Source organism: Scaptodrosophila lebanonensis, unplaced genomic scaffold (assembly GCF_003285725.1).
Source record: "Scaptodrosophila lebanonensis strain 11010-0011.00,11010-0021.00 unplaced genomic scaffold, SlebRS2 tig00000080-arrow-pilon, whole genome shotgun sequence".
In the NCBI taxonomy this organism is placed as follows: domain Eukaryota; kingdom Metazoa; phylum Arthropoda; class Insecta; order Diptera; family Drosophilidae; genus Scaptodrosophila; species Scaptodrosophila lebanonensis.
Window position 1 is genome coordinate 5,217,240 of NW_022060561.1, and position 24,462 is coordinate 5,241,701.

General features: G+C 37.1%; 3 protein-coding genes across 4 annotated transcripts in view; 2 read left to right on the forward strand and 1 right to left on the reverse strand.

The window, feature by feature from the left end:
• The window catches only part of LOC115625787 (LIM/homeobox protein Lhx3), a 52,995-nt gene extending 42,111 nt beyond the window's left edge, over positions 1 to 10,884 (reverse strand). The window contains exon 1 of the mRNA XM_030520957.1: positions 10,405 to 10,884. Within this exon, the coding sequence (XP_030376817.1) occupies positions 10,405 to 10,822 (418 nt within the window). The 5' untranslated portion in view covers positions 10,823 to 10,884. The remainder of the gene's footprint in view (positions 1 to 10,404) is intronic.
• Positions 3,649 to 4,734, forward strand: LOC115625788 (uncharacterized serine-rich protein C215.13-like). The gene is made up of 2 exons (XM_030520960.1): positions 3,649 to 3,781; positions 3,847 to 4,734. The coding sequence occupies exon 2, from the start codon at positions 3,865 to 3,867 to the stop codon at positions 4,678 to 4,680; it is 816 nt and encodes a 271-aa protein (XP_030376820.1). The 5' UTR covers positions 3,649 to 3,781; positions 3,847 to 3,864; the 3' UTR covers positions 4,681 to 4,734.
• A 7,850-nt stretch (positions 10,885 to 18,734) lies between the features above and the next one.
• On the forward strand, positions 18,735 to 24,268 carry LOC115625769 (3,4-dihydroxyphenylacetaldehyde synthase 2). 2 transcript variants are annotated; one of them, XM_030520936.1, is made up of 3 exons: positions 18,735 to 18,930; positions 19,854 to 20,088; positions 22,928 to 24,268. In XM_030520936.1, the coding sequence occupies exons 1-3, from the start codon at positions 18,851 to 18,853 to the stop codon at positions 24,143 to 24,145; spliced, it is 1,533 nt and encodes a 510-aa protein (XP_030376796.1). In that variant the 5' UTR covers positions 18,735 to 18,850; the 3' UTR covers positions 24,146 to 24,268. The 2 variants fall into 2 exon arrangements, with proteins under 2 accessions (XP_030376796.1, XP_030376795.1); XM_030520935.1 differs by lacking the exons at positions 18,735 to 18,930; positions 19,854 to 20,088 and adding an exon at positions 22,399 to 22,713.
• Positions 24,269 to 24,462: the final 194 nt, after the last annotated feature.

Sequence of the window (24,462 nt, forward strand, 5' to 3'; positions counted from 1 at the left end):
AAGCGGGAAAACACACACACACTCTCTCTCTCTCTTTGTTTGGTTTGCTAAGGGTAGACATTGACATCTCTCTTTGAATAGGGACGGTTAGTGGGCTTGTCAAGTCCTTCATATATCAATTTTGCCGTTGAAGGTGAAAAAGGTGGTGAAGGTATCCTTCCCACTTTACAGAAGTTGTGTTGTGTGGTCGCCCACACCATGTTTATGAGCAGACCTATAAGTTATATCAACCAAATAGAATACATACTTCTAAAACATCATAGGAAAAGCGAAGTTGAGGCAATGCAGCATGTGCGTTATTTATGTTTGTAGAAACATTTACATTTTAGGTTTACTCGTATGAACAGAAAGTTTTGGTAATAAATTAAGTAAGCTTGTGAATCGAAATAAGATGTTATTTATACCGCGGAAAGCAAATCAAAAATACTCACAGTATAGTTTAACACTTAGATATGACTCTTTTTAATTATCCTTTTAATTATATTCTTCCTTTCTAGGACAAATGCCAATATAACATCTTTTAATACATTCTTAATATTTTGCAATTACTAATGAGACACAATCAAATATTGTCAACATTTTTTGTTGGCAACTCCAATTAATATTGTTTTTGTAGTTATATTTTTTATTTTGGCGCCCAAGCAGGGGCCCTCATCTCCAACACAGCTACGCACACACAAAGCGAACTAAAACCTTCATTATGACATCCCGCCATAGACACTATTAACTCCGTATTTGTATTCGAAAACATTTTTTAAAAAACATTATTCCTGTTCTTTACGAACACTTTTTAAAAGAATCACTCATTAGTTAATATGTAGAACTTATTTAATAAGTGTAACTTTTCCAATACTGGGAGTTACGAGTATTGCCGCTTTCAACTACATACTCAACTATGCAGTTACTCTCGATATCCGCCCACCTGCCCTTATGAGGCAACAGCTTATTATGGCTCATAAGATGACGTTAACTCAATATCGCTTGGTAGGATATCAGTCTTCATTTATTCTCATCTTTTAGTTCACACTGCTTACTTTTGCGTCACACAACTGCAAGAAGTTTCTTGGTTGGCTTTTTTTTGTTTGAAGCAAGCGACAATTCTATGTTATTTTATTAAGCAAAGAAGAAATATAAAAGTAAACAGTTGACTGCAAACATACATACATACATGCGTTGCTCAGCTGCCGCCCCACTCTGTCTGCCACACCCCCACACACACATTTGCCGCGTCACATGAACGCCCCATTATTTACTTAACGTAAGTTAAACATTTGCCTCCAACCATCGCAAAGTGTTGGCAATACATGCTATTTTTGGGGGAGGATTGGAGGCTATACCATATAGAAATACTAAAAGTAGTTGCCAAAAAAAAAACAAAGTAAAACAAGGAAAATGGAAACACCCCAAACTGCCAGCAATGGCCGTTGCTTGGCTTACCTGCCAGCCAGTCAGCAAGCTTCAAAAATGTTGAACCAAGTCAAAAAGCTGTCGTCGACGCTAAGCGGGCTCCTGTCCCCACTGCCCCCCACTTTGCGTGCCAGTCCCATTGCCTCGGCTGCCACCCCCCATTGGTAAAGCAAACAAAGAGCCATGAAATATGCAGCAGGCAGAGGCAACGCAGGCAGTTCAGGCAATGGCGAAAAAATGATTTATGTTGGCGCTATGAAAAACAGCCAGAAGTAGCAGCAACAACAACAACAGAAATAAAATCAACTGATTTCCCGACTTCAGAATGTGCCTTGAGTTTGTTTATTTATTTGTTTGGCTTTCTGCTGCGTTATGTGATTTTTTATTTATTTTTTCTCTAGCAATGAAAAATGCACAAATTGCGCTCGGAAGACAACAAAAGCTCCATTCCGGTCGAAGGGATCGAAAATGAAGTCTCAAAAGAGTCTAAGAGAGCACAAGCCGGGGCCCTTGTCTGGCGCTACTTCAAGTGGAAGCCACAAATTTTCGAACTTGTTATCCTGCGGGAATATCACAGCAATTAAGGTTGGCTCATGCCCAAAGAAATCTCAATTTCAGCTCCAGAATATGTTTTTTCTATCGCATTGATAAAAACAAGAAGGATTCGATACGAAGCGATCTAACATAGGCTGCTCTAAAAATTTTCATATTGTGCCTACAGACTTTAGAAATCAAATATACACAAGATGTGACAGTAAGAAAAATAAAAATAAATTCCTATGCATTTGGACAAATATTGCTTGAAAAATGTCGGAGAAAGGAGAAAAATTGTCGCAAAAAAAAGCCCACACCAACGATGAAGGGAAACATTCCAATTCTCCAAAATTAAGTCCGAAGCTTCGGCGAAAAAAGAAGAAGGACAACACTCCCGTAGTGGTTCCCGTTACTCCAATTGTGAAACACTCTGTGGAACGTTTTATAAAAATTACAAAATATACAAATGTTCCATCTCAGCGAAGTGTGGGTATTACCGCTGACGCCGAAGCCGAAACTCTACCATGTCGCCGTAACGTAATTCCCGCTCCTCCTATCATCATGCTTGACGAAAATTATCCAACATCATGGAAGCAACATATGAAGCAAGCCTTCATAGACCAATTCAGGCCACGCAATATTAAAAAATAAATTGTCCGTTGTTACCACAATAGAGGTTTGAAATAAAGTTTTTGGCAGACTTTCGCCGAACTAGTTTGAAAACCCAAACAGGCAGTTATTATAAATGGGAGAGAGAGAGACTAATATGAAGATTACGCTGGAAATATAAATAGATATATATATAGTCTATTATATGAGAGGTTAATTTATTTACATTTTTTCATCATCGTCTGTTGGACGATGGGTTTTTGGTAGGCGGTCCTTTTTTTGATAACTACGACTTCTTTGTCCACCTCAGAAAGGAAGTGTTCGTAGTTTGAGTTTGAATATTGATTTATTGGTACATGGGTACAAAGTCTTCTTATATACATATGAACTTGAGATTAAAGAGCTAAGCAAATATATGATAAAACGTCAAATAAATTTACGCATGAAAGAGTAGTTTATAAAAAACCAACGGACTTGCAGAGCTTTATGGCAATATCCATTCAAAAGATGTTGTTCGGTTGAAGTTCCAACCAAATATATTTCCCCAACCCCTAAAATAAAGGACACTTAAGCTCGGACATGAGCATCCTTACTTAGACTGACAGTTCCTTATCATACAGATAGTATGTAAACGAGTGGTGGTTTCGTAATTGATAAATAATTGCATCATCGTTCTCAGGCATTATGATGAATTATAATTTTGGAATTATACTGCAGGAAAAAATATTATACTTTATTAATTTCATGCTCTTATAATTTATTTCCCAGCATCACATTTTATAATTAAGTCGATCTCAAGCTTCGAGTGAGCACAGCTTTAAATTTGAAACAAAAGTCCTAGCAAATATATAGAAAGGCATATAACCATATGACCACAGTAATGGAGACTTTGATTCCTCTGTCAGGCACTCAACTCGGCATATTTGTAAAGATAATTGAAATATTTGGAACACCTTTTAGCAGTGCTACACGCAAAACAAAAATACGCTAATGTAGGTCCCTTAACACTTTACGATTATTGCATAACTCCCATTTTTAATTCGCAGATGTCAGATATCAATTTGGCCGCCTATAATGCCTTCCGTTGTGACTTAGCGAAGGTGCAGAAAACGTTTAGTATTTGCACACAAACACAGTTCACCGAAGAGGAAGCTACTTGCACTGATATAAGTCTGAGTTGCAAGTTTCTGGGTCGCCGTAGGTAATGACAACCGGCTAGGCAGTTCTATAGGTATGCTGCCATAAAGTGACAAAAGTGTGAGCAAACAATTTCAAAAAAGCAAAATTAAAATGTAGGTAATTTTTGGCTCAAAAATGTCCACACCGAATAAAGCCAAAAGCACAGTCGATGATAAGTCTTTGGGACGACCAGCAGCAAGGACAAGCTCGACAAGCCAGGAAGGAAACTATCCCTCAGAATGGAAGCAACGGTCCAAATCACGGCCTAGCTCAACTAGTAACGATGAGAAGTATCCGACAGCGTGGAAGCAGAACATGAAAAACGCTCTCCAGGCGAACAGCTCGCCTCGCAAAGTCCACTCTGAGGGCAGCATAGATGTTACTCAGACCTCGTGGCAGGGCAGCAGCCAGAAAGGTTCAATTTCCGAGCATAATAAGCGAATCATTAAATCGGTAAGTGAAACACTTCTCGAGACCAGCGAGTCGGAGGACCCTACGCTGGCAGCTGTTGCGTCCACAACGGACAGCATAAACGCAACATCTACGGTTCTCTCCCTGCCCTCTGCGAGTCGAACGAGCAGCATCAGCACCATTGGCAGTGCGCAGCTTAGCTCCGAACACTTGACGCTGTTGTCGGGGTCGCAAACCTCGGGCTACACCACCGAGAGCCGATATGAGTCCGTTGCCAGCAGCTATACGATCAGCTCTGGTTCTTCGAATAGCGCTTTGGGAATATATGGCACCGGCTATAATTGGATTCCACAGCCCCGGATGACGCCCCATAATTTTTTACGTGAAATTCATGTGGGCGTCGATGTGGCAGCCTCAAATCAGGAAATCCAACAAATACGTAGCGATCTGCAGGGCCTCCTCGCCAACGAGATTTCGATGATGAGGCAAACTGGCGGTGGCAGACCAGCTATATATGTGATAGCCTACCACTTTATGTAGACCAAGTGAAATTAATTACACGGCACCAATAAAATTCTAAATTTCTCATGTTAACCATGACAGCTTTCAATTCCAAAAGGGCGCTATTTGCAACGTTTTTAGAGTTGCAATTGGATAAGAACATTTTCAAGAACAAATTTAAGAACTCAGCACTCAATCTGATTATCTGTTTTAGGTTTCTTTTTAATAAGAGTAAGGGACTACTGTGATAGAAGATTGTCAATTTTAGACTTGTCTAAATTTTTTTCGACACTTATGGAAACAAAGTCATCTGAGCTAAAAAAAAAATTATAACGATGTTAAAAATCGCATTTAAAAAAGAAGCATTTCTTAGCTTACTACTTGTATATAATTTATCTTTTGGTTCCGTTCATGCTCTCGATAATCAAGAACTTTCATGGTTTACTTTGAGTTTTTTCGTTGCGGACTATAATTCCTATGTGGCTTTTCTGCGAAAAGTTATTATTGAATTATGAGTACTAAGGGAAGTGCTGGATGACGCCAAGTAGTACAATTTTAATTTGTGAGTATATGGCTCTAATTTAATAGATTGAATTATGGATCTTATATCAACAATATAACAGAAGAATAATTACAAGCTCAGAGAGGAGTTCATTTTTTAACATCCGTTCCCATCAAATCAAGTCGAAATGGTAATAAAACAATTTTAAAACAATATCTTTTATCAATGATTGGACTTGATATAAGTATTTTCTTGTGTCCACGCAAATGTTTATTTAAACTGCATATCAGGGAACTATCTATATTGTACTATATTTTGGATTCCAAAAACTTTATATTGGAAAACGCTGTTTTGTTATTAGGAATAATATATGTATACGAACACTTAACAAATTAAGAATGTCGGAATGGGAATTCTTATTATTAAATTAATTATTATGCCTTTATGTAGATTCACTTCCGAATGTACTTATTATTAACGACTGATTGAACAAAGAAATGGAAGAAAATTAAAGAAAACGACATCGAAATCATATAAATATGTAAATATACGATTAATATAAATATGTAAATGGAGCTGCATTTAAAATCAATTCATCAATGAGTGAGATATCAGGGATGTCGCTGAACAAAATATTGAAGCACGCTAAAAGGACGTCTCTGAACTAAACCAGGACTTGCCCTTCTGAAAGCCTTTAACTTGAGAATCGGCTACTGTTTAATATGCTATTCTCCGCTAAACAAAACAAAGACATTATAAATGCTTACAGTCAATAAAATTAATTAAAAACATAAGCAAATATTCGACGTCAAGAACAAAGTATGAATGAAGTGAATGCACTCAAGTCAGGTACTCGTTTTGGGTAACAATTTTGATCGCCGGAATCGGCGTATCATTCGCTTGTTGACATTCAAACAAATTATGAGCGCGCAAAAGCCAACAAAAACAAATCAACCCCGAATAGAGAGGAAGGAAGGAAGGAAGGTTGGTAGGAAGGAAGGAGGAAGGAAACAACAAACCAAAACTGCAACGCTTAGGCATTCATCGAGCAGCGTTGTGTCCGAGGGTAGTGCCCGTTAATACGAAAGCCAAACAAGAACGTCTAACGAACGGCACGCGGCCAGCGTGCGATCGAGCGGCCGAGCGAGCGAGCGACAAGTGCGTGAGGGTTGTGGGTTGTACTTGGCTGAGTGTAGGGGTGGGGGGCTGGGTGGTTTGCTCGGCACTAAGTGCACGATGACGACAACGACTACGACGACGATGGGCAAGTGGAAATGACAAACATATTTACACAATTTTTGACAGGCGCAGAGCAAATAGCAGGCGCCCAAGGAGGGGGTAGGTGAACGGGTGAAACAAAACACCCGTGGGTGCTGCGGATACTTTACTCTTCACCCACCCCCCTACTCAACAAAGCAAACTTGATAAATATGGTTATGTGCAAATAACAAAATATTTGTCGATTGCCGGTTGTCGTTGTTTTTATGTTTCTTTTGGTGAGCGCGCGCGTGTGTGTGTGTGTGGATTTTTTTGGGGAGGGGGAAGCACCGCAAGCGCATAATTCAATTTTTCTGCTCGTTTTACAGCAACGACTACGCCTGGCGGCCGTTCAACTCCATTGGGATGCGCCAGGACGTGGCTTCGTCTTCTACAGCTGCATATTAGCGACACGTGTCTCAATCCCCCGCCCCCGGCAGATGCGGTTTTTGTGCCTTGCCCGCTTTATTTATTTGTTTGTAATTACGCGTGTTCCTCTATAACACACACGCACACAAAATCCCGGCGCACTTGAAACTCAGCTTCGAAATCTATTTAGGTCCACGCGCCTATGCTCTTTTTTTCCTCAGCGCCACGTGCTGTTTCTGGCCTATTCCCTGGGCTGGCCTGACGCTGCGCTCGTCTGCGCGCATTAGCGTTTAGACAGCAACAGACAATGGACGAAGTCGACATCGCCAAACCTAGCGTACACTGGTTTGGAGTGATACAAAATGAAATCCTGTAACAAAAAATGTACTGATCTAATGATCCGAAACCCGGAAACCGATTAAGTAGTTTTGTAATAAAAAACATTGAACGCTTACTTTTCAGTACCTTCCCATTAGTACAGAACACGATAAGGTTTTTAACCGGTTCGAAAACCTTTGATATCCACCTAAGTAGTAGTCCATAAAAACAATCACCTAATTTTAAAATGACTCTGACATATCCGAAGTATACAAAATACGATGTTAAAATATGGTGGATAGCCAAAATGGGCTAAATAAATGGTTGAAAAATAGTTCAAAATAGGGCAAGATCTCTATGTTTCACTGCAGTCCTTAATATCTTAAGTAATATTTAAATGTTGTGGCCGAGATGAGATTCGTACCGTTTAAAAGTGTTTATATACATTTTAAAAATGAGTTGGCAACTGTTTGGTACTGTTTTAAAAGTGATGCAGCGCTCTATTTATCTCTTGAGTACTTAGTTAGTTGTGAACCAATACGACTGATTCAATAATCCCTTTAAGATATTGAAAAAGAAGATAAAACCTGCTTTGAATGTGATTCGAGAGTTTGAAGTTGTATGTTAATGGACTAAGGCATTAAGGAAGAAATATGTTTTGGGGATCAAAATGGCCCCCAATTTAACTCATTTAATCTTGAAAGCTATACTATTATTTAATTATTTCTAAGGTCGGTAAAAAACAGGCTGTCTACATAGGTAACGTTTTAATAAGTAACTACTACACAGATATTTGTGAAAAGTTATATGTAACAAGCACCAGTAACATAAATATTCGAAATATTTAAAGCCCCATTATTTAATAATGTTGTTATCAGACACTGCTACACTTCCTTTTAGACTCACATATAAATTAACCAAAAAATCAAGAATTACCTCCATAAAAATTAGCCTTTTAAGTATAAATACAATAAAAACCATCACCACAACACAAATTCAGTTTGGAGCAAGAACTTCAAATGTAATTATAAATGAAAAAAGGATTTCATGGTTTCAATGATAAATATCCGTAATTTGTGTATAACCGCACCACTGTGCGTTGGATCCTCCTCAGCCATTTGGACATTGTCAACAGTTTCGGCTTTTGTGATGTCTACAAGGCTCTCATGTTGACTGCGACGCGTGCATGCAACGGTTTCCCATTGTGTCAGTTGTCAACTTTTGGGCTTGGCTTTTAGCGCACGCTTTGGCTTGTCAATTGTTGATATGCCTGGTGAGGCGACACATGAAACGAAATCATAAATGTGACAGTTTGGGGCTGGAAGCAAGGATTTTCAGGATTTGTAATGCTAAATTTAGCCACAGCAAAATAAACTTTGAGTTGAAATGAGAGACAGCTTTAGATGATCAAATTATTTGTCACATTTGGCTTAGGGCCAAGCATTTTCCAATGCTTCTAAGCTGTAATAATGATGTGGAACAAATAATAAAGACTACCAAGATTATTTATTGAGTTTGCCTATACTCTACGATTCTAAAACTATGCGATGGGAGATGGAACTACACAGATATGTTGTCCAATTTTAAGGTTTGACTATAGTTTTTTATATTTTGATATCTGTAAAATATTGTTTAGATTCTACAAAAATTGCAAAAGAAAAATTGAGTATAAAAATAGTGTAAATTTGTTCAGACAAATCGCGATCCCTTCATGACTTGTATTAGATGGAAAATATTTTAAGATTTGAAGAATAGATTAAAATAATCTTAACAATACATATTGCTTAATAAACTATTGATTGTTACCAAAACTACATCTATTATAGCAAGCTTAGCGGTTCAAAAGTTTGCATTACCTCAAAAAATGCATTTTTGTTTGTCTTTATTTATAAAACTTAATGTTCAACTTCTTATTGAAATACATAAGCTCGTTATAACTGCCCGATAAATTCGTCCAATGAGTCACAGATGTTATTATATAGTTTTGTTTTTGGTCGGTTTTTAAAATATGTAACGTATGAAGATAGTCTTATTTGTTCAATAAATTGAATCATTTTTTCCGCATGCGTTGAAATTTTATTGGAAAACCGCAATTTTATCACAGGTACAAGCACTAACGTTTCATCTTTATTAAGCAGACATTTTGATAAATGTTTTATGTGGTACATATACAAGTATAGCAAAACATAATTGCTTAGATTTATTTTATGAATAATCTAAATTTAAGAATAGATAGAGAATAATTGACTGAATTATAACAATTATTGCGACGACTATTTAACGATCCTTAACTGTGATCGGAATGAGCATTTAACATTCACAGTCTCACTTACAGAGGCACTAACAGTTGCATTAACAGAATTAGAAAATTGAGCAACAACAGTGTGTTAGCATAGAAATTAACAGCAGCATTGGCAACAATAAAGGGGAAATACTTGTAGAAATCACACTTCATTTAATTTAGTTAATTATAGATGAGCAACAAAAATCGTTCATTTCTGTTTTGCTACCACTGTGATGTATAATTGAGACATAATTGGCAATTTTCTCTGCTAACATAGAATATCAAATCGTCTACATTTTGCACTACTTATTCAAATGACATTAAACGTTACAAGTCTATCAATAGCACGCTCATCCCTAAAGGAAAATTCTTAAGTAAATGTCATTTTCGTAACAATTAGAAATTCACGTATTACCCCAAAGAGCATACGAAATTAAGATGCCAGAGAAAGAAATGATTTGGCTTTAATTGCAAAACACTTAAGCTGGGCAGTCGACTGCATACTTATGTAGATATATTAAAATATTTACATAAGTCAGCTGAAACACACAATTCTAAAAAGCCCCCACCACTTCCCATCCCTTCACATTTGAGTCGCTTTCAACGACGCTCAATCAAAACAACACCTACAATGGATGACCCAGACTTACACCCACACTTGCACTCGCCTTCACACAACTCTTCTCTCCCATTCACAAATTCGTTTGGCTCGTGACCTTTTGTGGCGGTACGACCGAGTGAAGGAGCACAAAAACAAAACGGAGCGAAACGGTGAATAATTAAAGATATAAATAAATAAATAACATTCAGTCGAGGCCGCAATTGCAATAAAACTAAAAAGAGTGCACATACACGTATACTCGTATGTACAATATTTCTTTTTTGACATGGCCGGTTCAAAAACAAAATCAGAAAATCAGAAAATATCCATTAGGACAGCAGGCGGCCAAAAGTCAAAAGCAAGACTGCCTGTCTGCCTTACTTGGCCACCCTCTTCTTCATTTCACTTTATTCATTCTTCCTTTCTACTCACCCTCGAGCGCACGATTCCTTGAAATTAAGGCAAGGACCAGCTCAGGATTTGGGTCATTCTGGTCGACAGGAGGCAGCGGAAGTGGCAAAGGCAGGGCGCTGCTAGTGCTACTGCTAGTGCTGGGGCTGGTGCCACTGCCAGCACCGTGATGATTGTGTTGCTGCAGGGCCGCGGCTGCTCCTGGACCCGCAATAGGTCCTGCCAGGGTGTCTATCAGTTGCGCTACCTGCGGCGTGGGCGGCAATTGTTGCTGCTGATGGATATGCTGCTGATGTTGGTGATTATCCATGACTGTCAGGTGCTGTTGTTGTTGTTGCTGCTGCTGCGGCTGCTGCTGTTGATGTTGATGATGATGTTGATGTTGATGCAGCGATGGCGGCGGTTTCAAGGTTTGCATCATTGCTATGGCCAAATGCATGCAAGCCGCCTCCAGTCAGCACAGCAACAACAACCACAATTCAGGGGCAACAAATAATTGCCGGCCGATTTGATTTCTGACTCAACTCTAAGCAAATTATATCAATTTGTTGTTTGTTTTGTGGCACACGTGCGTATGCGCAATATTTATTGTTGTTCACTTAATAATTTGCCGCCGGCTTAGCACACAAATCTTCAATACAAATGAAAATTATCAATTATTTTTATAAAAATTTGCACACGTGAACGCGTATTTTTATTTGTGTTTTGATTGATTTGCAAGGAAAACCCGTCAGAGCGCGCGCCCAAAAGCTTTGGTTTTTCTTCTATTTTCCGAACCGTTTACCGTTAGCCGTGCGTCCCCATGCGCAACTTCTTTGCAAAAGAGGCGGCCGAGCACAGGCAGTCGCGCAATGTTTGTCACCTGGCGGCGGACTTTTTATGGCGACGACGACTGTGGCTATGGCGGCAACCGATAGATAGAAAGATATTGGTTAGTGGTGGGGTCGCCAGCTCGGTTGAGTGTTTGGTTGGCGGCGCGAGCTCGGGCCTTCGCTCGCTCGGTAGTTGCCGTCGATTTTATTCTTATCACACACACGAACAATATGCGCGCGGGTTCTTTTGGGATTTTTTGTTTTTAGTTTTTTTCTTTGGTTTTTACGAACTACCGCTATTTATCTGTGGAGTGTGTGCGTGTGGATGGAAAGAACATGGTTTCTACGTTACAACAACTCAATGGTTCATATACGAGTAGTATATGTGGTGTGTATGTATTTATACATCGGGTTGTGTTGAGTATTTGTTGGCTTGTTGTCTACATTAGTTTTTGATTCTTACGATTACGAGGGCAGTTCTTGAAACAATTACGATTCTATATTACTATTAAAATACTGAGCAATCATAAAGCAGATTTCTTAATCAATCAATCAATCATCGATCATAGAAATCTGTTAATAGCGACAATAAAACCTCAGTGGTGTGAAACGTCAAAGCAATCGTTCTTGAAAGCTGTTCAACATAAGGCGCAATATCTTATAAATACATTTAATTATATTTTAGTACTCAGCTATTTATCTAATTTTATATTAATAGGCTTTATTTATTTAGTGATCGTTTATATAACAATTTTATTTTCAGTAATAGAACTACAAGTGTAATGTATTTCGTAGCTCTAGAAAATTAAAAAAATAAATTTGATCAATAAACCACATTAAATTTGTAAAACTCAAATCATTCACAAAATCAAATAATTTTGAAGTTAAGATATTGGAAAATACACTGACCTAATCTAATAAAATATGAATTAAATATTTAATTTTGTAAAAATTGTAATACTGTATGTTTTAGTTTAGGAAAGGTGTACATAGACTTGTCAAACTACCCTCTTAATCTTAAGATACACCCTGCAATCTCTCAATATTTCAGGTGTTGTTCTCGAGCGTTGTCTGTCTTCTTCAGTAAAATGATTTGTAAATACCATAATATTAGCTGACTATAGTTTGAAGGAAACATTTACGTTAGGTGTGTTGCTCTTTATCACTGATGGCGGCGTAACGACAACTTGTCTGGTATTGTAACGAGTTGAGTTACTCGTACGTGGCAAGTAAAAACAGAACTTTTATCACTTGTGAATCGTATCAAGAAATACCAAAGCTTGATTCAAAAATGTATAAAGGGCCCTGAAGTGACATTACTGATTTATCCATTATATTTCCAAAACGGTATGTTTCAATATTTCGAAAGTCATATTTTATATTTTAATACAGTTATATCGTAAAAATTTAACACTTTTGAAGCACACAGCACCTGTATTTTAACTTGTACAGCATTTGTAGATTAGATTTGAAGACAAATACAGCATGTTCAGAATCTCGAAATAAGCTGACACCGGAAGTTTGGCGGAAGTACTTATGGAAAAGTCAGAGGTATGCGACAATACTGAGAATTTTGGTACATGCTGCTATGTGATAAAAGAGTTTTATTAGAAGGAAATTAAATAAACTGCATATTACTAAACAGATCTGTTTTATACAAGTATTTGCAGAGTGTATCATTTAAATGGTTTGCCACTAGAGATAGTCACGTGACTATATACTTCAAAATTTTACAAGTAGACCGTGAAGACATTAACGTCATTTCATTCTGAAGTAGTACTTACAAAACAATACTAACACAAATTCGTTTAGTATTAACTTTTCGTGGTCTTTCAAAGTATATTCTGAATAAGGGACAACCTTATCTAAGTAAGCTAAACCGACTTGTTTTGGCATGTTGATCAAGAAAATATACCCTTCGTGGGATTTGTCACGTTTCCTTCTGTCTGATTAATTTATTTCCTTGGACAAACAAATTAATATTCTACTCAAATATACATATATACAAGTTTCTTAATCAGCTTACTATATGTCAAAAATTATGGCTTAAAAAAAACTAAAAATTACAACGGCAAAAAACAATTTTCAAAAACGAGTTAAACACGATTAATCTCTTCTATTTGCCATCACTCAGGTTATTCATTTCATAGCCAAAAAATCAAGCTGCAACTGAAAATTTGTTAATTTAACTAGAGAACATTATTTATTATCTTGACTTCAGGTTAAACATTTAAAAGTTTCGAAACTATTTAGTTTATATTGGGACAATCCATATGATAATTGGGTTTTTTTTTTACAGTATAATTGCAAAATGTATAACTGAAATCGAATATGCATTTAAATGCGTCCAATGCACAACTGATAAGCCAATTATTATTATTAATATACTTCGAAAACCTTACTTCAGCTTTAGTTACAAAAAGTTTCATGTCTCACACTTAATTATAAATGCTATTTCGTCGATTTGATATTTCTAGATTTCTCACATTCCATTCACATTACTTATTAAACATTTTATTAAATATTTTAAATTTTGCTGTTTGTATTTTATTTGCTCACAACACAAGCTGAAACGCCATTTTGCGACGGCAATTGCGACAAAATGGCGACGGCTAACACAAATAACGACGGCAATGACGTTGGCGTGATGTTGCTGCCGACGATGACGATGGCGATGACGATAGCGACGGCAAAAAACGCGACGCGCTCTTTGGAAAATATTTTCGGGCATGAAATTTTGCGCGCGTCTGTGTCTGTCAGTCGCGCGAGACTCACTCGCACATCCGTCTGTTCTGTCTGGGCAGGGCAGGGCAACTCTGGCCAACTGTAGGCAACTCTGTTGTTGGTTGCCTGCTTGCTTGCTGGCTGACTGCCTTGGCTAGCGACGTTTTGCAGTTTTTCGTATTTACCATTGCATTATTTTCTTTTTTTTTATATTATTTTTGTTGTTCATTGCTTTTGTTGTTGTTGTTGCCGTTACTGGTAGTTACGTACTTGTTGTTTTTGTTGTTGTGTGAGCTTTTTATTTGACTTTTACGATACTTTTCATGCCGTTTGCCTTTTTCTCGCTGCGACGTTGGCGGCGACGTCACAGGCTGCACACAAACATACAAATACACACACTCATATAGATGTGTATAATAGATGCCAATACAAATGTGTGCTTGTGCATGTCCGTGTTTACCAATTGATCTTAATGTGACACAAATGATATGGTAAAATGCACTCAGCTAGCCAGCCAGCCAGCAGTCAACCAGCCAGGCAGGCAGAACAACAATGGCGGCAGCGACAACAACAAAAATAAAAACAACAACGACAACGTTGCTACTTTACTTATTTTTTTTGGCATGCGCATTTCGTCTTGCTACCCAACTCAGTCCTTTTGCGACTGGTAAAAGTTATTTGTAATACGTAAAAAGTTTTGTGCGAAAGTTTTCTGTTCAGCTCAAGAATTTTAAGTTATGTATGTTTGCAAAAATGCTGTGGCAGCATTGGCAACAACAGCAACAACAACAACAACAAATTGCTATTGCCTGGCGACACCTTCGCTGGCCCCAAAACAACAGTCAACAGCACTTAAAAGTTGGTGGCAACAGCAACGGCAGTGACGGCAGCGCCGCAAATATGAGAAACTTAACTCAAAAGTCCAAGTCAATACGCGCGGTCAACAACAATAATAACAACAACAACAACAGCAACAACAAGAATATGAACAAATACGCCTAGGAGTTTCCAGGCAACTAAGCGCCGCCCCTTTGTATTGAAAACATTGGAAATCGTTGATAAAAGCAACAACAATAGCAACTACAAGAACAGCTACAAAGAGGGGACTTTACTGCGTTTGCCTTTTCGGACATGCGCGAAGTTTTTATCTTATCGAGGCAAAGCGACGACGACGACAGCGACGCCATTAAACGAAATGTTTTGGGTGGTTGGGCGGTTGTTGTTTGCTTTTTCGTTCGATTATACAAGGGTTACAGTCTCATTCCAGCGCCTGCGCAGTGCCGTCAAGCAGAGTTGGCGGGGAAATCGATACCCGAATCACCCTGTTCATTAACTTCCTCGACTGCTGTTGCTGCTGCTAATATCTGCTGCTGCTGCTGTATCTGCAAGACTTTTCGTTAGGCATTATCTGTCTGTTCGTCTGTCTGACTGTCTGTCTGTCTCGTCCATTTGTTCATCTGCAAAACACATTTTTGTTTTCGCATTTATTTATGAGGCGCTTATAGCGCGCCAAATACTTAGCCAAACACTTTGAATCCGCAGTGGCAGCGACGTCAGCGTCGACAGCCAAGCGGAGCTGCCACTGCCTAACAAACAGCTGCGAGCTCCGACACCTTGGCCAAAGGAATACAACAATAATAACAACAAGCACGACAAAAGGAATTTGCATTAAGCACTTTAGTTTCCATACATACATGTATTAATAAATACATACCACCACTGATAGCAAAATGGCAGTTGGCATTGAATGCCAAAGGAGCTTAACTTTCATATCGAAACCTACTTGATAAGTTTAAGGCAACATCTACTGGAGTGCGCTTAAATCGAACCCAATCATAATTGATCTACAGCCAAAAATTGATATAAGTATCAAATGATAATCGGTCAATAAGAAATTATACTCAAATGAATGCCAAACGATTAATTCTCGTATATTAGTAAAATTGTGGGAGTTACATACATAAAATCTGATGCTCGGCTACTGCCATGCTTCCAACCTAAGTAACTCCAATGTATACCGATCCGTTTTTCCGTTTTACTTCGGAGGAACGTATTATATACATACGGGTGTAAGCGTACTAAATTGCTGGTGCCAGTAACAACAACTGCGGACAGAAGATGGACATTCATGACTGTAACATCACTTAGAATTGACGTATTAGTGCAAAACTTGGCATTTCAACAAATAAGTAGTAACAGCAATAGTCGGGTATTAAATTCGAAGTATTTTGCAAAGTGTTATGGAGTGGATTATTATTATGATTTTGTTTTTTAAACTTCTATATCGAGAAAATATCCAAATAACAATAAATTAATATCTCGTTCACTGGGTTTGAAAAACTATGAAACTTTGATTCATTTGTTAATGAATAGAGCCATTAGCTTTCCATAAACACATACAATCTGAACTTGTAATGCATGTTTCGTTTCATTACTTTTAGCAAAGTGTTTTTATAATTTAGGTCAGATTTTCGTGTAACAGGAACAAAAAAAATTATGGTTTTTTCATATTAATTTGTATTACAAGCAGATAAAATATGAGAATCTCGTATATAGTCAGATTATATGCAAAAATAACACGATTGTAGTTAAAAGACTGAATGGAGCTCGAAATTATGAGTTTTGGTTGCACTGTGAATATATTCACAAATTAAGATTCTTTGTTGAAGTCGCAGGATCCCCCATCCACAGAAGGTGCGGCGATTTTATAAATTTTTTTTTTTATTTGTTTATTAAATGTTCCTATGGGATGTAAAATCGACATACGAACAGTATATTAATTTGCCGAGAGGGGAAAGTGTAATCAGATTTGTCATTAAGAAGTTGTCTCTTTCTTTCAGTGTGCATAAGTCAAAAATTTATCCAATTACAAAATTAGGCTAAAATCAGTATAAATGTGCAGCATGTTAGAAGCCATCTCTGAATCAATTAAAGTAGTTCCACCAGTTTTCTGTCAGTGTATAAAAGCCAAACACTAACCCAAAATAAGGCTAACATCAGCATCAATTAGATATTAGAAGCTCTCTCCCTATATCGACCAAAGTAGCCCCACTAGGACAACCTTTCTTACAGTGTATAGTAAATAAGCCAAACACCAAAAATTAGGCTAACATCAGCATAAATGTAGAGCGTGACCCTGAAATTTTGAACACAAACCAAAACACAAACAACATTGGCTGATGAAATGCAAAGCTAGACCATTGCTGCATACACGCATGCACCGACCATTGACCACCAACTCACGACCAGTTGTCAGTGGTCAGGGGACAGTGGACAGTGGTCGCTTGTCAGCGTGCTGCTGCACTTCCGCTGCCCTGAGCTGGGCTTACAAAATCAACAACTCGACGACTTTGACTTTCAAATTTAAAACTCAACACTATTGTTGTTAACTGCATGCCTGGGCGCGGGAACGGCCTCGGGCCCTGTCTAAATATCTGTCAAATGTGTAATGAAGCTGTTAAATGTTTACTATTTTCTACTTAACTATTTTTGCCAAATGGCTGCGCTGGACCAGTCAATGATGAACCGGATTTTAGTTTAAATGGGAAGATTAGACCCTAAATAAAAGAAACAAATGGCATCAGTGCAATGCGGTGTGTTGATAGTGCAGTGAGAGAAAATATTCACATTTTAATTGATTGGCGCTTAAAGTAATATTCCTTTTTTAAATATGTACATAATATTCTCTTGTTTCACTATTCTCTTTTTAAATTTTGTTATATAAAGAAAATTCCAAAATTGTAGATACAAATCCCTAAACAAATATATTTTAATAAAATTAACGTACTATTTAAAAAACTACGTAAACTAATCATTTAAACAAATAAATAAAGTTGAAACAAATCAATTTAAGAACTAAAATAAATAAAACTAATTAATGGTATTAATTAAATTTAAAATTAATAGAACATATAATAAATAGAATAAATAAGTATAAATAAAATGTTTAACATAAAAACTAAGTAAAATAAATCAACAGCTAAAATAAATAAGACAAATATAATTTAACTAAATATAAGCATATGTATAAAATAAATATACAAATATAATAAATTACCAAATTGAAATTTATGAATTAAGAAACTACTGAACTAATATAATTAAATACATCTAATCAAAATAAAACCAAATTGAATAAAATTAAATAAAAAATGTATGTAGTAAAAATTTGAAAAAAAGTAAAATAAGATAATCATAAAAAATAAATATGTATATAAATTGAAATTCATACTGGAATTAAAATGATTTAAATAAAACTTATATACTAAGCTAAAAAAATTCAATACATAAGAAGACAAATAATAATTATTAATAATAATTTATTAAGAAGTTACAAAAATGTCTGCAAAAATTTAGCATTATTTCAACCAATCGTTTTCTGTCTGTGTATGTGGTGTCAATTAAACGCATTTCATCAAATTATCTTGGAGTTATTTTTGCTGTCTGTTGGTTCATTTGGTTTTATTTTTCCGATTTTACGTTTATGAACTCTTAACGTGTTTTCTGTTTTCTGCTCGTCGTCATAGCCACACAGTTACATAAATCTGGGCAATGGATCGGCAATGGTCTCCCTGCATTTGGCCCACTGAAAAACTTGCTGGCTGTGCACATTTTTACACATAGTCGCCGTCTCTTGACCCTACCCATATGAATACTATTTTTATATGTATGTCTACATGGTTGAAAGTCTTTACCAACGACGCGCGCGTAGGCCTGAAGCGCTTAAGATTCGTTTTAATTGAGGCTTTGACAAATTCGTCGAGTTCATTTGTAAGTTCGAATGTAAACGGTGCAGAAGTGCAAATCGGCAGCAGCGCAACTAACGAACGAACGAACGATCCATTGAGTGTTTTGGTGTATAGTGCATACAGGATTTATATCTATCTATATATATTTATCAATATAAAAACATATTGTGTACATGCCCTAATATGGACTTCGATGAGTTTCGCGAATTTGGTCACGCCTCCATTGAGTTTATCATCAACTACATTAAAAATATACGTGAGAGGTGTGTACTATCTATATGTGTCTGTGTTTGTGTATCTGTGAGAGTTTCAAAAGACTTGCCTATTTCTTAAGTAATCCTTGGACTCCTAACACATTCGAACTGCAATTGAACTGCATTTCAAATTGGTTCAAAATACTGTTCCTTGTACAACTTTTTAATAAATTGGTTGCAAATAGTTATAAATTGTTGAATTATGTAATAAAATGTTTTGTCTTCAATTTTAAAGAATTCATTCCAAGGTCAAGTGAAATCCAAAGAAAAAAAATGTAAAAACATATCAAACCCTTGTAAGAAGGTTTAAATTAATTTTAATTTAATTTAAAATTTTCCAAAATTAATTTAAATTAAAATGTAACGAAATTTGTTTATGATATCGTGAGGATAATAGTAAATATTATCATAATTCCTACAATATTTGATTAAATAATATTTATGTAAATGAAACAACTCTAAATGGACTTTTTTAAAATGAAAGCAATAATGAAAGCCTCTATGACTATCAAAAAATTAACTCAACTGCTATTTCAGTATACATGTAACTCGGATACCCCTTAGATAAAGCATTTTAAGAATAGTTTTTACATAATGAGATATACATTGACTTTTTTCAATATTTTCGTCTGCCGTCGATCAATGATTCGTTTTAATTCAACGAAACTTTCTTGGCAGGCAGACATAATATTCAAGAAAGCTCTTGCTATCCATCTTTCCAACGTTTTTTCTAACGTTTTGCATCGGCACATTTTTGCTTTACTTTCTCTAAAAAAATATATATTATACTTTAAAATATAATATATATATAATATATGTAAAAAAAAAAATGAAAAACTATGAAAAAAAAACTTTGTTTTGGACATAAATTAAAATTGACCCATCAAGCTTAAGACCTACTATTATACTCTAAACGTTATCCTTGTTTGCAGAAATGTGCTGCCTAGCGTGGAACCACATTCAGTGGTTAATCAATTGCCGAGAGAAATACCCGAGCAGGCTGAAAGCTGGCGCGCCGTCCTAGAGGACCTGGAACACATTATATTGCCCGGACTAACACACTGGCAATCGCCATATTTCAATGCCTTCTATCCGTCATCCACATCCGCAGGTTCGATCATAGGCGAGCTTCTAATCGCAGGCATTGGCGTTCTAGGCTTTAGTTGGGTAAGTTTCACCAGCATATCAACAAATGTTACAGAGTCAGGATCCGTCCTGTACTGTCCCTCGTACTACTTGTATATACTAACATACTATCACATTTCTCACACGCTATTTATTGGCGATGTAGAATAATTCTGCCTTCTTAACTCCTATTTAGTTTTCGGTTCCTAGTGCACCAACAAGAAGTTAATTTCCATCTAATGTGTCTAGATGCACAATTAAAATAAACTATGTACAAGTTGAAACGTTAATAATTTTCAGAAAAAGCACTAACTGGTGGGCATAAATCTCCCAAAAATGAGAGCTCTTTAAGTTAAAGCCCAAGCGAACAAGTTGTCAGTTGGCTAAGAGAGCGTTCGCAACCAGTTAAGAGCACAGCTGGTTGTCAAGAGGTTGTTAAAAGAGCGCTGTTTTGTTTTGGTTTTTTTTTATCAGCGACTAGCAACTGATGCTAATTGAAGTTTACTCTGATAGTTCATAGTTTGGTTAACCATTGGTCTAAACCAACTGGCGTACGCACGTCCGCGTACTGCCACCGACATAAATCTATTTATGTTTGTGCTTTTTTCCATTTATTGCTTCATAAATATTGAATTAGTTAGTTTTAATTGGACATAATAATGAACTTAATTGACGCATACAGATTAATGATCTTTCTTTAAAAGTGCTTATAATAATATTCTAGTAGTTTATTTTAAAACAAACTTTAGAAAATACAGACACTTGAAAAGTGTGCTATCGAACCAATAAATATTTTATATTCTACTGCAATATTTTGACCGACTGCTTCAGGATTTCGTTCGTATATACTTAGATTAGTTTCTTGAAGCTGAACACAATTCGCTGATGAAGTACCATATTATCTAAAAGGTGTGCGATGTTTTCTTTCATTAGACTTATAATTTAAACCCCCTTTAAGATATGAGAAATACTTATAAATAAATAAAAATTTAAGCCTTATTCAATGAACTTATAAACAAAATTATAGTAACTAAATTTGCATTCCAATATTAAAAATAATACATTAATAATAATATTTTATAATAAATAATAAAACAAAATAATGTTAATTATAATAAATGAAAAGTATTCAAAATAAAAAATATACAATCTTAAAGATAAAGAATAATAATCAAATGGAAAAAAAACAATGAAAACTTTCAAATTTAATTCACAAAAAACAATAAAGAATTAGAAAAAAGAAAAATATTAAAAAATGTATTAAAGAAAATGAGAATATTACTTTTTTGTTAATAAATTAATTTTTAATTTAAAAATCAAATTCAATACTAGAAAGAAAAAAATTCTAAATCAAAAAATTAAAAAAAAGATAAAAAATAATAAAAAATTAAACTTAAAAAAAAAACTTATAAATTAAATTATAAAATACATTAAAATAACAATAAAACCCTTCAATTAAAAATATATATTTCAAACTAAAAAATAAATTTGGAACACATTTTAAAAAACATACAATAGCTAAGAATATTTACGTTACTTAGAAATGTAACTCATTAAAACACATGTAGAATCAACTATCAACCAAAGACAGATACTAGATATCACCAGTTGTGATATAATTGAAATAAAGTCACACCCCCTCATGCACGCCCACAATCACTGGATCTGATAATCAATTGTTGATTGCTTTGTGATTTTACAAATTACAGCCAAATCAAAATAATAATACGGATGCAATGGGTATTTATAACTTAAACATGATAAGTCGAGGCTGTCTTATAAAAATATAGTATAGCTGTACGGCGCATCTTTTAGCTGAGCACATTCTATTTATTTGCTTTTCATTACCACGCAAGTCAAATCTTTGCTGAAAGACCAATAGAACCCACACTAATTCCAATATTCCATATCATTAGAACGTTAAATGAGAACAAAAGCAAATCGAAATATGTCAAATAATTGTTCCGCATAATTAGACGTCACATGGCTAGATGTTTATATTTAGCAAGTCAGTAAATTTAAACGAAATGAAAGATAAACAAGTCGCTGGCTTCGATTAGATCGAACCCACTGTGCCTTTAGCTAGCGTTTCTCGAGAGCCGAAACAGAGACCGGTAATAATGAGCATCGGCTCTGGCTCTGGCACTGACGCTGGCGCTGGGTATATATAAAGGGCTCGACAGCAACGCGCGATTGCAGAGTGAAGTTCGGAACGTTAAAGGCAACAAAGCGGAGACATAGCATATTTTTAAACACGTTTCGAACTTTGTAAACAAACAAAATCGACGTGAAAAGCGCAGCACAAATAGAAACCTATATCGTACATACATTAATTCCTATATATACTATATAATGGATGCTAAAGAGTTTCGCGAATTTGGCAAGGCAGCCGTGGATTTCGTCGCCGACTATTTGGAGAATATACGCGACTATGATGTCCTGCCCTCAGTCGACCCAGGCTACTTGTTGCAACTATTGCCAAAGGATATGCCCGAAACTCCAGAAACATGGCGCGACATATTGTCGGACATAGACCGTGTGATCAAGCCAGGCATTACGCATTGGCAGTCCCCACACATGCACGGCTATTATCCCACCAGTGTCTCCTATCCCTCAATTGTTGGCGAGATGCTCGCCAGTGGCTTCAGCATTATAGGCTTCAGTTGGGTAAGCGAGCTGGGTGAAATGTTTGGGTGAAATTTTATGCCACACAAAGGCAGGTCATTGTTTGGCGACCCTTTTGTTTAGCGTCTTCGATTGTGCTTTGTCTGCGGCGTCGCAGTGAAAGTAGTTCAGGGAAAGAACTTGACAAACAGGTTGTCAAGTTCAAGGGACTCATATATAACCTTATCTAATCGTACCTGTTATGGATTCATTTCAGATTTGCAGTCCCGCCTGCACCGAACTGGAAGTTGTTGTCATGGACTGGTTGGCCAAATTCCTAAAGCTGCCCGAGCATTTCCTACATGCTACAGAGGGTCCCGGCGGTGGTGTGATTCAGGGCTCGGCCAGTGAGGCTGTGCTTGTGGCTGTGCTGGCCGCCAGGGAGCAGGTTGTGTGCCGCGTTCGCGCCAGCCATCCAGAGCTCAGTGAGAGTGATATACGTGGCAAGCTGGTAGCCTACTCCTCGGATCAGAGCAATAGCTGCATTGAGAAGGCGGGCGTGCTGGCTGCCATGCCAATAAAGCTGCTGCCCGCCGGCGAGGATCTCATACTGCGTGGCGCGGCTTTGCGTTCGGCCATCGAGCAAGATGTGACCGCTGGCCTAATACCAGTCATCTGCATAGCTACCCTGGGCACAACCGGCACCTGTGCCTATGACGATGTCGATTCGCTTGCTACTGTCTGTGAGCAGTACAATGTGTGGTTGCATGTGGATGCAGCATATGCCGGCGGCGCATTTGCGCTGGACGAGTGCTCTGAGCTGCGTAGAGGGCTGGAGCGTGTGGATTCGTTGAACTTCAATTTGCACAAATTCATGCTCGTCAACTTTGATTGTTCCGCCATGTGGCTGCGAGATGCGAACAAGGTGGTCGATAGCTTCAATGTGGATCGCATCTATTTGAAGCACAAATACGAGGGTCAAACGCAGATTCCCGATTTCAGGCACTGGCAGATACCACTGGGCAGACGCTTTCGCGCGCTCAAAGTTTGGATTACGTTCCGCACGCTCGGTGCTGAGGGTTTGCGTGCCCATGTGCGAAAACACATTGAATTGGCCAAAAAATTCGAGGTGTTCGTCCTGGCAGATGCACGTTTCGAGCTGGTAGCGCCGCGTGCCCTTGGTCTCGTTTGTTTTCGCGCCAAGGGCGAAAATGAGATTACTGCACAGCTCTTGCAGCGTTTGATGGAACGCAAGAAAATCTATATGGTCAAGGCGGAGCATCGTGGCCAACTGTTTTTGCGTTTTGCGGTGTGCGGCATGGATCCAAAGCCTTCTGACATAGAGTTTGCCTGGACAGAAATTGGGACACAGCTAACGGCTTTGTTGGCCGAGCAGGAACATTTGGCTGCCGTAGGTAAAGCTGGTGATGTAACGGAATTAACACAACAATTCGGGCTGCAACTCACAAACGGCACGAACGAGAAATCGCAGTGAGTGGCGATTGTGTTTGGCAATAAAAATACTCCAATTTTTGTGCTATTTATTTACCGTCTTTAGGTGCCTTATCGTTTACACTGTAGTATTTAAGAGTTTTTCAATAAAGTTAAGAATAACACACGCTTTTTTTCTTTCATTCCACAAAAAAACCGCCAAATTAAAACCGCGGTACGATTGTAATGAGATGTTTTATCTTACCAGACTGTTAAAATGGTATGCAATACAGGCAGTGCTGCCAGACTCGAGCATAAGGTCGCATGATTCTGAATGCGGTTTAACTACAATTGTCTCTTTACGATTAAAAGTGTGTTAAA

Bases quoted from the DNA above. Each gene is read 5' to 3' on its own strand.
- LOC115625788 (XM_030520960.1), top strand. From the start codon at position 3,865: ATGTCCACACCGAATAAAGCCAAAAGCACAGTCGATGATAAGTCTTTG.
- LOC115625769 (XM_030520936.1), top strand. From the start codon at position 18,851: ATGGACTTCGATGAGTTTCGCGAATTTGGTCACGCCTCCATTGAGTTT. The intron at 18,931-19,853 runs GTGTGTACTATC...CCTTGTTTGCAG, and splicing joins ATTAAAAATATACGTGAGAG to AAATGTGCTGCCTAGCGTGG. The intron at 20,089-22,927 runs GTAAGTTTCACC...GATTCATTTCAG, and splicing joins GCGTTCTAGGCTTTAGTTGG to ATTTGCAGTCCCGCCTGCAC.